This window comes from Apostichopus japonicus, chromosome 19 (genome assembly GCF_037975245.1).
Source record: "Apostichopus japonicus isolate 1M-3 chromosome 19, ASM3797524v1, whole genome shotgun sequence".
In the NCBI taxonomy this organism is placed as follows: Eukaryota; Metazoa; Echinodermata; class Holothuroidea; order Aspidochirotida; family Stichopodidae; genus Apostichopus; species Apostichopus japonicus.
The window spans coordinates 27,925,397-27,939,319 of NC_092579.1; the positions used below are offsets into that span (position 1 = coordinate 27,925,397).

Genomic DNA, 13,923 nt, shown 5'->3' on the forward strand with positions numbered 1-13,923 from the left:
TGAAATAACATTTTAATATTTAGAGGCAGTTTAAAGACCATAACATGCAACTTGAAACCCCAAGAGAATATCCATATGAGCCACGGGAATCGAAAACGAGCATCGGAATTTGAAAATTTTTCATTTTCGACCATTTTTTTTTTGAATTTGAAATCATTTCTTCGGTCAATTAACGGGGTATATTATTAAATACTATTAAGTTTCCTGATTGCGGTACTCCGTAATGGGGAAATAATAGGGAAAACGATATGAATGACCGTTTCAATGGATGTACCACAAAACGGAGAGTCAACGATGTTAAAGTTACAAGGCACTTCCAACTGTGCCACAGTAACTGTTGAGAATATTGTTCGTTCTTCATAGTAAACTTCAGAGCAGAAACTCAAAGTGCTTTTTCAGGGAATTGAACTCTAGACGAGCAGTATGTCTTAAGTTTTGGCTAACAGAGCACAAACCGCTGTGCCACAGTAACTATTGAGAAATGAATCTCATTTCTAATATTTTCTAATATTTAAACCCCAAACTCACCTAAAATATCTTGAAATATATCAGAATTTTTCCCCAGCATTATCGGAGCACTAATCACTTTGCCACAATTAATACACACTGAGAAATACTGGACATTTGATTTGATCTCAAGTCAAGTCACTTGACTTTTATCACTAAATCACAGGTCCTAGATTTATCTGCAAGTCAAGAAACAAGTGACTCTAGTCTTGACTCAAGTCAACACCATGGAGCCACAAGACTTACCTTGTATTCCAACAAACAAATTTCACCGACTCTTTTGATTGAACTTTGCATTTCTGTCTGTCTTTATCCCAAGTTACTGCTGTTTATAATAAACCTAGGTTTATAGTGCATAGCTATGCACTGGTAACTGTTTCCATCAAACTTATGTATTGTTGAGGGTTTGCTTATGAACAGTTTATGGGGCAGTGACTTGGGTACAAAATGAAAAAAAAAATTGTGCAATTTCATCAAAGAGGATACTGGCGTCTAGATATATTTTACCATGTGTAAATTAATCAGCAGTTTGCTTTGATTTCAATTCTCGAAACATTGTCAATAATACAATTTTCACATAAACGTCATCTTGGACGATTGAATTTTTCATTATTTAAAAATGGAGCTTGTATTGACATAGTAATTAAGTTTTATCTTTTGTATATAAAAAAAAGTGGAAGTTTTAAGAAGGGTTGCCAGGTGCCATCTTAGGAGTTATACAGTTCAGTAGATTTAGCAAATGACTTGAGGTATTCCCAGCATTTAACTTTTCTCTTTATCACTAAACGGCTCAAAAGGGATTGCCAGCTCAGTTGTAAAAAGAATAGGACTTGAAATCCTTAGGTCAATGCTTGGTAAAACTTCTCATAAATTTGATTATATTTTCAGTCAGTTTTTAGTTGTTTACTAATAACAATACCAAAATAATAATAATAATAATTCTGCATATTGCTGTTCTATTCACCAATTCTACACATCTCTCCTACAGTTTACATATTGCTCTTCTATTTACCAAACCTACACATCCCGCCTACAGTTTACATATTGGTCATTGTTATTTTGCTGCATTTTTTTCAGACAAACTAATAGGCTATTCGGCCAACCGGGTTATAGGGCTATTAGGCCGGTGTTAAGGCCTGGTTGTCCATGTGTCAACCAGACAAAAAATTCTTGAAAAATGTTTCCTGGTAAAGAGTCAACTTAATGTCACAAGATATAGATCTTTGAGCAAACTATTGCAAATTATAGCACATTTAAGGAAACAAAATTAGTTTCTGACTACCTCAATAAATCATAGCTGCACTAAAATATTTGTACACTTTGTTGGCAAGTTAACAAATATCAGATACAAATCCACCCTTAGCTACAACTGGCTGTGAAACAATAAATAATTAGGTATCACTGGTTAAGCCCAATCACAGCAAGTCATAAAGGTCTTCCTTAACAGAGAGAGAGAGAGATTTCTTTTACCATAGTAACAAAGTTGTGCAAACCGGCCAGGTTACTTCCATTAATATCAAATTTTTCATGATACCAACTAGGTGACAATGCAACAACAGATGGTGTTTTGAAACATAGAAAACACTTTCTGGAAGATAAATTACAAAGAGACATTTTACAAAGAGACTGTTTGACGATAATGTATTGAGAAGAATACAATTCTCTCCATGCTTTACAACAAGGTTATTTTCTGCTTTTTTAATTAATGTGACTAGAACAGATTTACATAATAACATAACTGCTGCTCTTGGGTTTGGCAATCTGGTAGAGCGCCATCATTAATGCCATACTTATATTTACCCTAACGGCCTGCATTGGTATTCTGTCATTATTTCAATTCTCATTTTGATTGACTTGTGTACCTCATTCTTGTGCACTGTGGTACAAGAAATAAGAGTTTTCATCCCTCATAGTTAAAATTCAAATTCATTATTCAAAATACTTGTTTGGTCTTCCATACTGTCAACAATTTGTTAAAACTTCGCCAATAGACGTTCACTCATGGCAATTATGAAACTTTATCGGGCTTAACAGGTCAATGAAAGCAGTTCTTATCATTCTTGATGATGCTAGACATCAGGCCAAAGAGATATGGACTATCGACTCCAGGATATCCAAGGTTACCTTGACCAATAGGATCCAAAAGCTCCGAGGTCAAAAACGACTGACCAGTGGTTAAACATGATGTTCTTCCAACAAGGCGGAGTGTCGTCAAATTTTTGTCTCCAAATATATTGAACTTGCTGATTGGCAAGCTGATCGAGTAGCAGAACAAAAACAATAAATTGAAGAAAAAAAGAAAGTTCTATTTACAGTATTACCTGGAATCAAGTAAGTTATGGTAAATGACTCAAAAGCTAAGCCCCCCTAAAAATATATATGTACATATATTCTTTTAAGTCTTCATATTTTCAGTTCTTTTCGAATGGAGTCACTTCGCTGTTGAGCCACATTTCTTAGCACATCCTTTCACAATAATTCAGAATCCTGGGCTGCTGAAGTTCAGAAATATCGAAATATCTCAAGTTGTCCTTTTTTTTATTCACAGCCTGTATAGCGTCTGAAGCAGGTTATGCTTGGGCATGATGTAGTTGTCAACCAGTTCATTTGGTCTGAAATAAAGAAACCGGAATGAAAACATTTTCATGTTTCCTTGCTGCTGCTCATTGATTTGATTAACAGCCTGGAACACTCCTAGTATGTAACGATGAAGCATTCCCTTAAGTTATGTGTACAAACTGTTGTAAACAAAATAACGCTAGCCAAGGCCCTTCATAAATATGCATAAACATTTGTAGCACCCCATCAGCATGTGTCTGCTATCTACAAATATCACTTTATCCAATTTTGAAGATCAAACATATAGTTTCCATATAAGTAACTGCAATTTGATATATAATCCCCCACCTGGTAAACTCATCATTAGTCATGAAACAAGCACTAAAAACAATGAGGTTCACCTACTCACTGAAAATGGTAATGATCAATAATGGCCCTGTGAAGTTATTAATCATACAAAGCTTGTAACTAAATGCAAAGCCTCATTCCCTTGTAAATACAAATTTTATCAATTGCCACACATCCACCATGATATAATTTCTTTTCCAATAATCCTGAACAGATATGCCTAAGATCAAATTTGCCTTTGGTGCACAGTCTACAGGTGGAAACACTTAAGGTAAATTAACTTTCAAATACCAAACAGAATAAGGAGTAAATCTCTACACTCACAAAGATATAAATGTTGTGAGCATGGCAATCATGCTCCTTGGAAAGTACTCTTGCTGTACGACATGTTCCAAGGTGGCGAGTATCCCAGTAGGATTGGAGACTGGTCTGAACTTCTTATCTTCGCTCTACAAAAGAAGAAAGAATCCTTTAATGTTCGAGGTTACAAAGAAGGAAGAAGGCAAAAATATAGAAATAAGAAAACCTGTCCAGAGAGTTTCAACAGGACTGTTAATGGGGAATTCCAGTAGCTGAAGTTGATTAGTAGTTTACTTAAGATGGAGTTTTTTTGTCTACATCTGATGAGGTCAAACCCACATTCTCATAGCATTTTGTGTGACCAAAGTAGAACTTTTTTTCTCTTCTAAATTTGGTGGTATTTTGTGAATGCATCTGGCAACAGCAGTGTCGTCACGGCAACTCAGCTAAAACTAGTGTTTTGTTGTCTGTTTATAATATTTGCACTCCCTTCTTCAAAGAGGATAAATTACACCTAATTAGTTGCGTTCTAATTAACACAGAGATCATTGAAAGCTAAAGAAAAATATCCCAAATGTATCAGGTTGCAAGGATTAATCAATAATATTACATAGAAAAGTACTGCTTCATGAAGACCACTTGCTGTAATGACATCACAGTTCACCCATGGTGATCTACTCCAGACAAAAAATCAAGCATTTAGCCAGCCAAAATAGGTTCCATTCAATCAACCATATTTTGAGTTAGAGACCAGACATTGAGATGGGGTTTATTGAGAGAAAGAAACCCTCATAACAAATATTTTACTTGGAAGTCAAATATCTCTCCTGATATCTGTCGTAGGCTTGATTTTTTCCTTATTTCTCGCTCTCTTGGCCCGCTCGTAACAAATACATCGTTTTCTCCCAGTTTACAATCTGATCATTCTCTTGTCATTATTGATCTAAATGTTTTCTGCGAGAAGAGAGGTCCAGGGTACTGGAAGTTTAATTGTGCTTTACTTCATGATGAGGAGTACATTAGGATTATTGAAGAAACTTCTCACTTGATTTGTACAAATGAAACCTTTATGAACCCTTGTAAAGAATGGGATTATATAAAATATAAAATTCGTACAGTGTCATCAAATTATAGTAAAGTAAATGCTATAGAACTTGTAGAAAACATGAAATAGATGTTGTTAACAATATTTCTAAGTTGGAAAAGGACTATTTTGCTACCCTTTCCTTAGATGTTCTTCATAAGCTCAATTCTGAAAGAAATAAGCTTGAACATACTTTTGATTAAAAGCTGTGTGGTATTATTATACATTCTAGGGCGAGGTGGGTAGGCTATGGGGAGAAAAATACTAAATACTTTCTTATCTTGGAAAGACACAACAAGATTAGAAATGCTATTCGCAAGTTGCATGATACAGGTGATTCAATTATTTCTGATTCTACTTCCATTCTTCGCATGCTCGCATCCTTTTATGGTGGACCTGTATTCCAGTCAACGTATTAAGCTAAACCCCATTTTTCACGGACCTCGAGATTACAAAATCCTTAAATGTTGAGGATGCTAATAAATATGATGGGCTGTTAACGGAGGATGAATGTAGAACTGTCCTATTTTCTATGAGTAAGGCAAAAGCCCTGGTAATGATGGATTGTCGATTGAATATTATCAGCATTTTTGGCCTTTAATTGGTACTGTTGTAACAGACTCTTTAAATTTCTCGTATACCCATTTGGGTCTCTCGAAAGAGCAGGCACATAGTAATATCATTCTTATACCTAAGCCTGGAAAAGATAAGAACTTTTTTTTTAATCATATGCCTATTTCCTTAATGGAAATTGAATGTAAGATTTGTTCAAAAGCATTAGCTACTCGAATTAAGAAGGTTTTGCCTAAAATTATTGGTCACAATCAAACGGGTTATATTGAAATACGTTTTATAGGGAAAATTTTTTGTTGTATTTTAAATTCTATCGATTTCTGTAAGCTGAATTCAATCCCTGATCTTTTAGTGTTAATTGATTTTGAAAATGCGTTTGATAGACTGAATTGGGATTTTATTTTTCATTCCCTAGAACGTTTAATTTCAATGATAGTTTTTATGTCGTTGGATTTGTACGTTATATTCAAACTCTTCTGCTTCAGTTTTTAACAACGGTTTTTCCTCGGAGCCTTTTGACATTACTAAGGGTGTGAGACAAGGTTGTCCTCTCAGCCCTTACATTTTTATACTTTCCATGGAATTTCTAGCAATGAAAATTAATGCAAGCTTAAATGTTAAAGGTATTTCTATATTAAATAACAAATTAAAAATCCTCCAGTATCCGGATGATACTATTTTGTTCCTTGATGGTTCTCATGAGTCATTGAGAGAGGTTATTCTTATCCTGAAAGATTTCGAACTGGCTTCTGGGCTGAAGATTAATTTTGATAAGTCTAGTGTTTATTCCGCTAGGTCCTTAAATTACTCATAAACCACACCTTTTTTAGGTGGACTGATGGTCCAGTAATTGTTTTAGGTATTTTTATTTGCAATGATGGAGATGAAAACTTTTTCGGTTAAATTTCATGCCCAAGTTGTCTCAACTAAAGAAGTCATTGAACTTGTGGTCTTGTAGAGACCCTATTCCTATTGGTTAAAATATTTTTGGTGAAAATGTTTGCTTTATCTCAATTGGTGTATCTATTTCAATGCTTGCCAAATCCTCTCAATTATTTTATTAAGCTTGTGGATAATGTTTTGTATAACTTTATCTGGGCGGGAAAACCTGATAAAATTAAACGTACTGCTATGATTAATGCAATTTCAGAAGGAGGATTAAACGTTACTCATATAAGTAGTTTTATTAATGTTTTTAACATGAACATGGGTTAAGAGATATACTGACACTACTTACTGGAAAATGTATTTTTCCTATTTATCTTTAAAAGTTTGGTAAACAATTTCTATTTGAATGTCATTTTATGCCAGGCGACGTTAAGACGGAAAATCATTTCATAAATGATGTACAGTATTATATGCTTGGTCTCTTTTTGCTTATAAGAATCCTACTGGTAATTTTATTGATCAAATTATCTGAAACAACCACAATATTAAAGTAAACAATTATGTTATTGTTTAAAAACATTTGTACGAGAAAAATCTGATTCATATTCATAATCTTTTAGATGCAAATAACCGGCTCTTAAATTTTCTTGATTATAAACGAAAATTCGATATAAATTGTCCTTTCACATTTTACTGTGGCATTATAAATGCTATCCCAGGTCATTGGAGAGGGTCATTAGATGCCTGAAATGATGTCGAGGAAATTCCTTTGAAGACAATTCAGAACAACGCATCACTATCTTGTTTCATATATAAGCAGCTTATTCAGGGACATGTAACTATTCCAAACTGTATTGTTAAGTGGAATGTAAACTTTGATTATAGCTCTCTACAATGGCGTGTTATCTTTCAAATTCCTTTCAAGTCGTTAAGGGAGACAAAATTACAATACTTTCAATTTTGTTTTCTTCATTGTATACTTGACACAAGCCATCTTCTGAGTTTTAAGGGTTTAATTGACAATTCACAGTGTACTTTCTGTGGCCTAAAGGGGAGGAGACTATTGAACATTTGTTTTGGGAGTGTAAAAATTATTTCCGATTTTGTTTTACATGTTGAGCAACATATTTTTTATAGACAATTTATTCTTTCCAAGTCGGATATGTTTTTCAGCTATCAACTATTATTGAAGCATCCGTTGAATCTTTTAATTTTTCATATCAAATACTATATATTCCAGAAGAAATTAGATATGAGCATTCGCAACGTTAACAAAATTTTGTATAAATTAAAATTTCTGTTAGAAGTTAAGAAATATTTAGATCATGGTAAACATCGAGGACCTCTATCATACAATCTCCTAAGAGACACTTTTATTTTAATATTATTTTTTATTTTTTAAATTGTGCTATGCTTTTTGAATATTGAATATTTGTAATCAATCAGTAATTAAGTGTCATATATATGTCTTTATATAAGTTTGTTATTATGGCAAAAGACTTGACAATAAATGATGGCCAAAAAAAAAAGAAAAAAAAAGAGATGGGTTTATCAACTAACAGTGTGGAATATATTTCTTTTTCATGTAAATGTCACATTTATCTGCCATGGCAATAGCCTCGTTAAAGGAAGCAAATTAGTTATGATTTGTCTAAGGATGACAATGATATGAGAATGAAAACAGACAGGTACGTCCTGTTTGTAAATATCACTGACTATATTTCAATCAAAACTACTGATGTTGGAAGAAAACAAATATACGTCCATGAATTGTTTGGAAATAACTATCACAGTTTTGTTTATAAAAGGAAAAAAAACAGGACACACAAATCCCAAACATTTTGGAAAAAATCACATCTTTTATTAAAGTATTGTGGTCTGATTCAAAGGATCCCATTTTCACCTTTTATCATTGTATTAAATTGTACTGCTAGTTTAGCAAACTTGTAGCAAAATGAAAAGTTTGACCTCTATGAATAATTCATATCACATTTGATAATGTGACAATTTTTAGGGCATCAAAATACAAAGATCCCAGACAATTATCACATTTGTTCTTCTATTTCATATTTTTCATTATTTATTACAGCCACACAAAAAAAGTTGATGTTCTTCAAAAGCTTTATTTAGGCAATTATAACCTCTTTTGTTGATTTATCCTTGAAACATGTTACATTTAGAATCTTTCTTGTGAGCACCGTCAATATTCTCTGTATTAGAATTTTATTTACTGCTCTTTCATAGAAATTTGTTATCTTTTTTTTTGTCACATTTGGTTGATTCTAGGGATTGTATTTCATGCTATGATAAAAACAAATTGGGATACATTGATATTAGGAGATAATACCCTGGCTAGAGAAGTTTAGTTATTTGCTTAATCTCATTTCTTAAAGAAATTTCAACAATGACTATATATTTAAGCACCAAGTTATGCTTTGTCTGGATATGTACAATATGTCAGGGTATTTGCATAAAGACCTTTTTGTTTAGGCGTCTGTGACTCAAAATATTGTGTCGACCGGAATTGGTTACGTAACTGAGCATCCCAGGTGGAGATATTTCATTGTTAATTAAAGTTCCTTGCTAATTGTTGAAAGGCAAAGTTAGGGCTATATTTAAAAGTCTTCAGTCACTCTGAAATTAGCTCTCCGAGGAGACGCATCTCAAATGGGCTCAAGATTTGTGTAACTTAATTCATTAGAGATTGCCATGAGGAGTAGAAATCTTAGCTGGTCGGTTTGAATAAAGACAGGTATCTTCATCGCATCGTGTTGGGAGAAAGGTGTCAGAGGAGAGAGCTCAGGGTGCAGTTGTGATGGAGTGAGGTTAATTTTAAGAGCCATTTTCATGTGAGTACATTTTTAAGTTATTTCTCTAGTTTGTTTGCTGCGATTCTTTTGCCATATTATACAGTTAACAGGGTTATGTCGTGAATTATATTCCACATTCATACCTTAGTGCATTGAACTATCTGAACATAAATTTTGGTAAACAGAAGCCATAATTTAAACATTTTCCATCTTTGAACCAACATTCAGGATGATTCAGAGAAAGTATTTGATTTGAGGTTGTATGTACGAAAAACTTGTGAAACTAGTCATTAAGACATTTTTTTTAAATTTTATTCGAAACAAAACGTTGGAAAAGTCATAGTTGGAATATTATAATTGGTGAAGAAGAAACCAAGATTTAAGAACTATTATTGTTTCATTCGTAAATAATTAATGTGATGTCACCAAATTACAGGGGACTTATTCCAGTCATGACAAATGTTGGTAGGTATATTTTTTAGTTGCAAAAATGTTAAAGATGTCATGTTGCTTTGTTTAATACCATATCTTTAATGTAATATGAAGACTACTTGGAACCTGTGTTATGTAATGGTTTGAATGCTTGCATTTCAGTCGACCATTTTGGTTGACACTTATTCACCACTTGGGATATGTATGCAACCTCCATTCTGCCATTTCTACTAGTCTTCAAGCCAGCCGTTTATTCAAGCAATTGGAGCGATCAGAACCAGCCAATGCATTTTACAACCATTATGAACCATACAGGTTTGAGTAATTAAACCATTGAAAGTTGGAGCATTCAAATGACTTTGATCGGAACTTGAGTAATTTTGAAAAGCAAAAAACAGAAACCCCAAAAATAGGAACTGTGAATTTTCTTGTCGGGAGTAAATGTCTGGATTTGGCAAATTGAATTGAAGTTTGTAAAGCTACGGTAAAGCTGACATCACTTTGCATAAAGAGAGATAGCGAAAGGAGAAAGTTCTAGTTGTTATTAATCAAAGTAAAGTGCTTAAGCATCATTTTTATTATTAATTTTGTTTTCTCAATAAACATCGATTGATAGAGCTAGTCCGAATTTGTTTTATATTCTATTCCAGTGTTCCCTATCTGTCTAATTAATTTCAGTGATCATTACTTCCTGAAAGAGATCACACTGTTATACATAATTTATTATTTATAATATACCTAACCCCATCTGTCGATAAATTATTTAAAAACTTGTTGTTGTTTTAAATTGGTTAAATAACTTGCTGGATCTTTGTCTCTTATTTGTTAATTACGTTTTGTTGAATTGAAGCTTTAGTTTGATTATTTTGTCACTAGCCTTAATTAAATAATAATTTTTTGTTTTCTAGTGCCAACACTACGTTATCTTTCTACTGTACTGTATGCTATATTTTTGGTTCATGATAATCAGAAATAAACTTGAACGCAATTGCTAGGCCTAAATTTTCACAATTTTAGCCTCTTCTTCAAAAAACTGCCAGTGCCTTAAAATTCTACTAACTAAATTCAAATCCCAACAGGCATATTTTTGTATGAATTCAAAAGCAACATATGTCTACTGACCAAAAAATGCAAGTGCCTTTTTTTTCCCTACTGGAAAATGGCAAAATCCACTGGCCTCTCGCCAATAAACAGTTTGACTTATATATTCATACCTTGATGTAACCAAGATGAACAAGAATCTCGTTTGCAATATTCTCTGGTCGACAGTCCTCTGATTCAAACAGTTTGCTCAAAATGGCATCTGTATAGAATAACAAGACATGCAACATATAACAGTCATTTAGTAGGTTAAAGATAAATAACGACAAGGCATTTATTTTTTTAGGTCGAGATCCTTTGTAACCTCTTCCATTGGTGCAAGTTTCATTTTTCTTTCTGATTTTTTTATTTTCTTGACAAATGACACTTTTAAACCTCAAAGCACAGGTCGGCTTCTTAGAAGCAAACCATATCTCAGTCTCAGTCAGTAAGGGGTTCATAAAATAGACATTCAAAGCCTAAAAGTAACACGCTTGTACATACACAAAATTGTTAAGTTTAAATAAGGTCTGAACAGAGGCGATAATACTATCAAATTTGCCCCAAAATGAATTTTTCTGATGTGCAAAATATCACTTCATCAGGAATAATTGCAATCATTCCATAAACAGACTTCAGCAATATTTGTCCTTTGATCTGCGAACTGAACTGCCCAGCACTAAGCTACCTTAATGGTCCTTTAATGCTACTAAGCATGAGGGATCATAACAAACTTATAAACTGCAAGTAGCCTATATAGGTTAATTTGCAAAACCTAGATGGGCTGATAATTTCCACCATCCTAGCAGGATGTTCTTAAGAGGATAAATGAGAATTACACATAGAAAAATATTGGAATAATTGAACTGAGAGGAGATGAAAATAAGAAAAAACAATGGGCAGTGAAATGAAAGGAAGCAGGGATGAAATGGACCGCTGCTTAGATGTTCCAATTAAAGACGTCCGCCTATTTTGTCTTTTTTAACCTACATATTTGTTTATGAACTTGATGTGTTTATCTCAGTTAGCCTCTGAAAAAGAGCCTGCTGGAATAGATATATGCAGTTCGATGACTTTTATTTTAGGATGAAGAATATTATCAGAGCTTACAGGGTCTTGCACAGTCTGTGGCTGTTTATCATTTTAACCAGTTTCAATTTGGCATAACATTTGATATATATAGGTATGGGTACTGACCGAATCTCTTTTCATAGGTAGGGCTGACTTTTAGCAAAGTTTTACAGGACTTTCCAAATGAAAAATAATTGGCTGTCCAACATTCATTATAATGAAAGGTGTAACTGAATTGAAACATCCAGTTGATACATTTTTTTCTCCATATACTGTACATTTCATGTCATGCTTCGAAGCACATGTACTGACACAGTATGTGCAGTATGAATATCCTACTTCTACTAGGTTAGGAATAAGTAACTGTTCATACTCTCAATACTGTCAATGCTTTGAAGTATGCTATGACTAAGAACATGTACTGACACAGTATGTGCAGTATGAATACCCTACTATTAGGTTAGGAATAAGGAACTGTTCATACTATCAATACTGTCAATGCTTAATGAAGTATGCTATGACTAAGGACATGTACTGACACAGTATGTGCAGTATGAATACCCTACTTCTATTAGGTTAGGAATAAGGAACTGTTCATACTATCAATACTTAATGAAGTATGCTATGACTAAGGACATGTACTGACACAGTATGTGCAGTATGAATACCCTACTTCTATTAAGTTAGGAATAAGGAACTGTTCATACTATCAATACTGTCAATGCTTTGAAGTATGCTATGACTAAGGACATGTACTGACACAGTATGTGCAGTATGAATACCCTACTTCTATTAGGTTAGGAATAAGGAACTGTTCTTACTATCAATACTTAATGAAGTATGCTATGACTAAGGACATGTACTGACACAGTATGTGCAGTATGAATACCCTACTTCTATTAGGTTAGGAATAAGGAACTTTTCATACTATCAATACTGTCAATGCTTTGAAGTATGCTATGACTAAGGACATGTACTGACACAGTATGTGCAGTATGAATATCCTACTACTATTAGGTTAGGAATAAGGAACTGTTCATACTATCAATACTGTCAATACTTAATGAAGTATGCTATGACTATGAGACACATTATACCTGCACATTGATTTACAGAGTTCTTGACTTTCGGAGTGTTGACGTCCATGACTGCTGCCACCTTCACATATACTTTTATCACTTCTTCATAATCATTCACTTTGTCCTGTGAAAGGGAAATAAGGAAGAGTGTTTGAAGTAAACTAAGGGTAATAACAATCCATGTAATATTAAAACAGGTGATGTCGGAGAACCTAGAAACATAACAATGGTGTGCACACTACCACACACACAGCAGCATTTAAAAAATTACTCATGAGAACAAATTTCACAATGACTAGTATTGTTATGCATCAATCCTATGATATGAGAACAGACTATTCAAATAGATAATTATAACATACAGACACAAATGCAGGGCTTGGCGTATTCTTTTTACATGAGGCAAGGTATAATTGCATTTGTTAGGCTAAGACATGGGGCAACGACAGCACAGGTGAGTAATATAAAAGGCCATGTTGGTAAAAAAATAATAATAATAATGGTTTAATTATGGAAAAATTTTCCTCTGCAATTCTTGAACTAGAAGGAAATGTACAAATTAAACATATCAGGTGCCCCAAATGTTCTCACAATACAGAGAGGGTAGGTTTTCTTTTATATTGTGCGGATTCTTAGACTGGGCTTATACTACGTTGTCATTGAGAGTATCTGCAATTTGAAACTTTGAACCAGTGAACATAAAGGGCACTTTGTACCATCAGAAGTTCACAACATTCATGCTTTGATGAACAAGGTGGCATTTTCCTGAAATCCGCAAGGCACTGACGGAAAGGACACTGGAAAGGAACAAAAATGACATGGAAAAGGACACCTGACAGAAAAAGGCCCTCAGAACTGTCAAGTTACAAGAAAGACCAATTTGCTGTTAAAGCTCATTAGGTTTTGAGGTGGGGGGGGGGGGGGAGACTACAATATGAATGTGATTGTTGGTACATCCAAACAAATTTAAGTCATCTTATATCTTACCCCAAGTTGCTCTAAAAGTTTCTGTTCTCTGTCGATTCCAAGCCCAAAATATTTGATGAGAGATGGGAAAGCTAGAAAATCTGCTGCTGTACAGGGAGGCTGTATAAAAAAAAAAATAGAATGAAACATATCTTAAAGCAAAGGTTATGTAAATTATCAGCAATACAAAATGATTAGATGGAAATTAGATGGAGCCAAGATGGTG

At 33.7% G+C, this 13,923-nt stretch overlaps 1 protein-coding gene across 1 annotated transcript in view; it reads right to left on the reverse strand.

The window, feature by feature from the left end:
* Positions 1-2,132: 2,132 nt before the first annotated feature.
* The window catches only part of LOC139959514 (ran GTPase-activating protein 1-like), a 29,277-nt gene continuing 17,486 nt past the window's right edge, over positions 2,133-13,923 (reverse strand). Inside the window, exons 12-16 of the mRNA XM_071957193.1 lie at positions 13,719-13,817; positions 12,750-12,855; positions 10,716-10,804; positions 3,739-3,863; positions 2,133-3,119 (exon numbers count right to left, since the gene is read on the reverse strand). Coding sequence (XP_071813294.1) covers positions 3,050-3,119; positions 3,739-3,863; positions 10,716-10,804; positions 12,750-12,855; positions 13,719-13,817 — 489 coding nt within the window. The 3' untranslated portion in view covers positions 2,133-3,049. The remainder of the gene's footprint in view (positions 3,120-3,738; positions 3,864-10,715; positions 10,805-12,749; positions 12,856-13,718; positions 13,818-13,923) is intronic.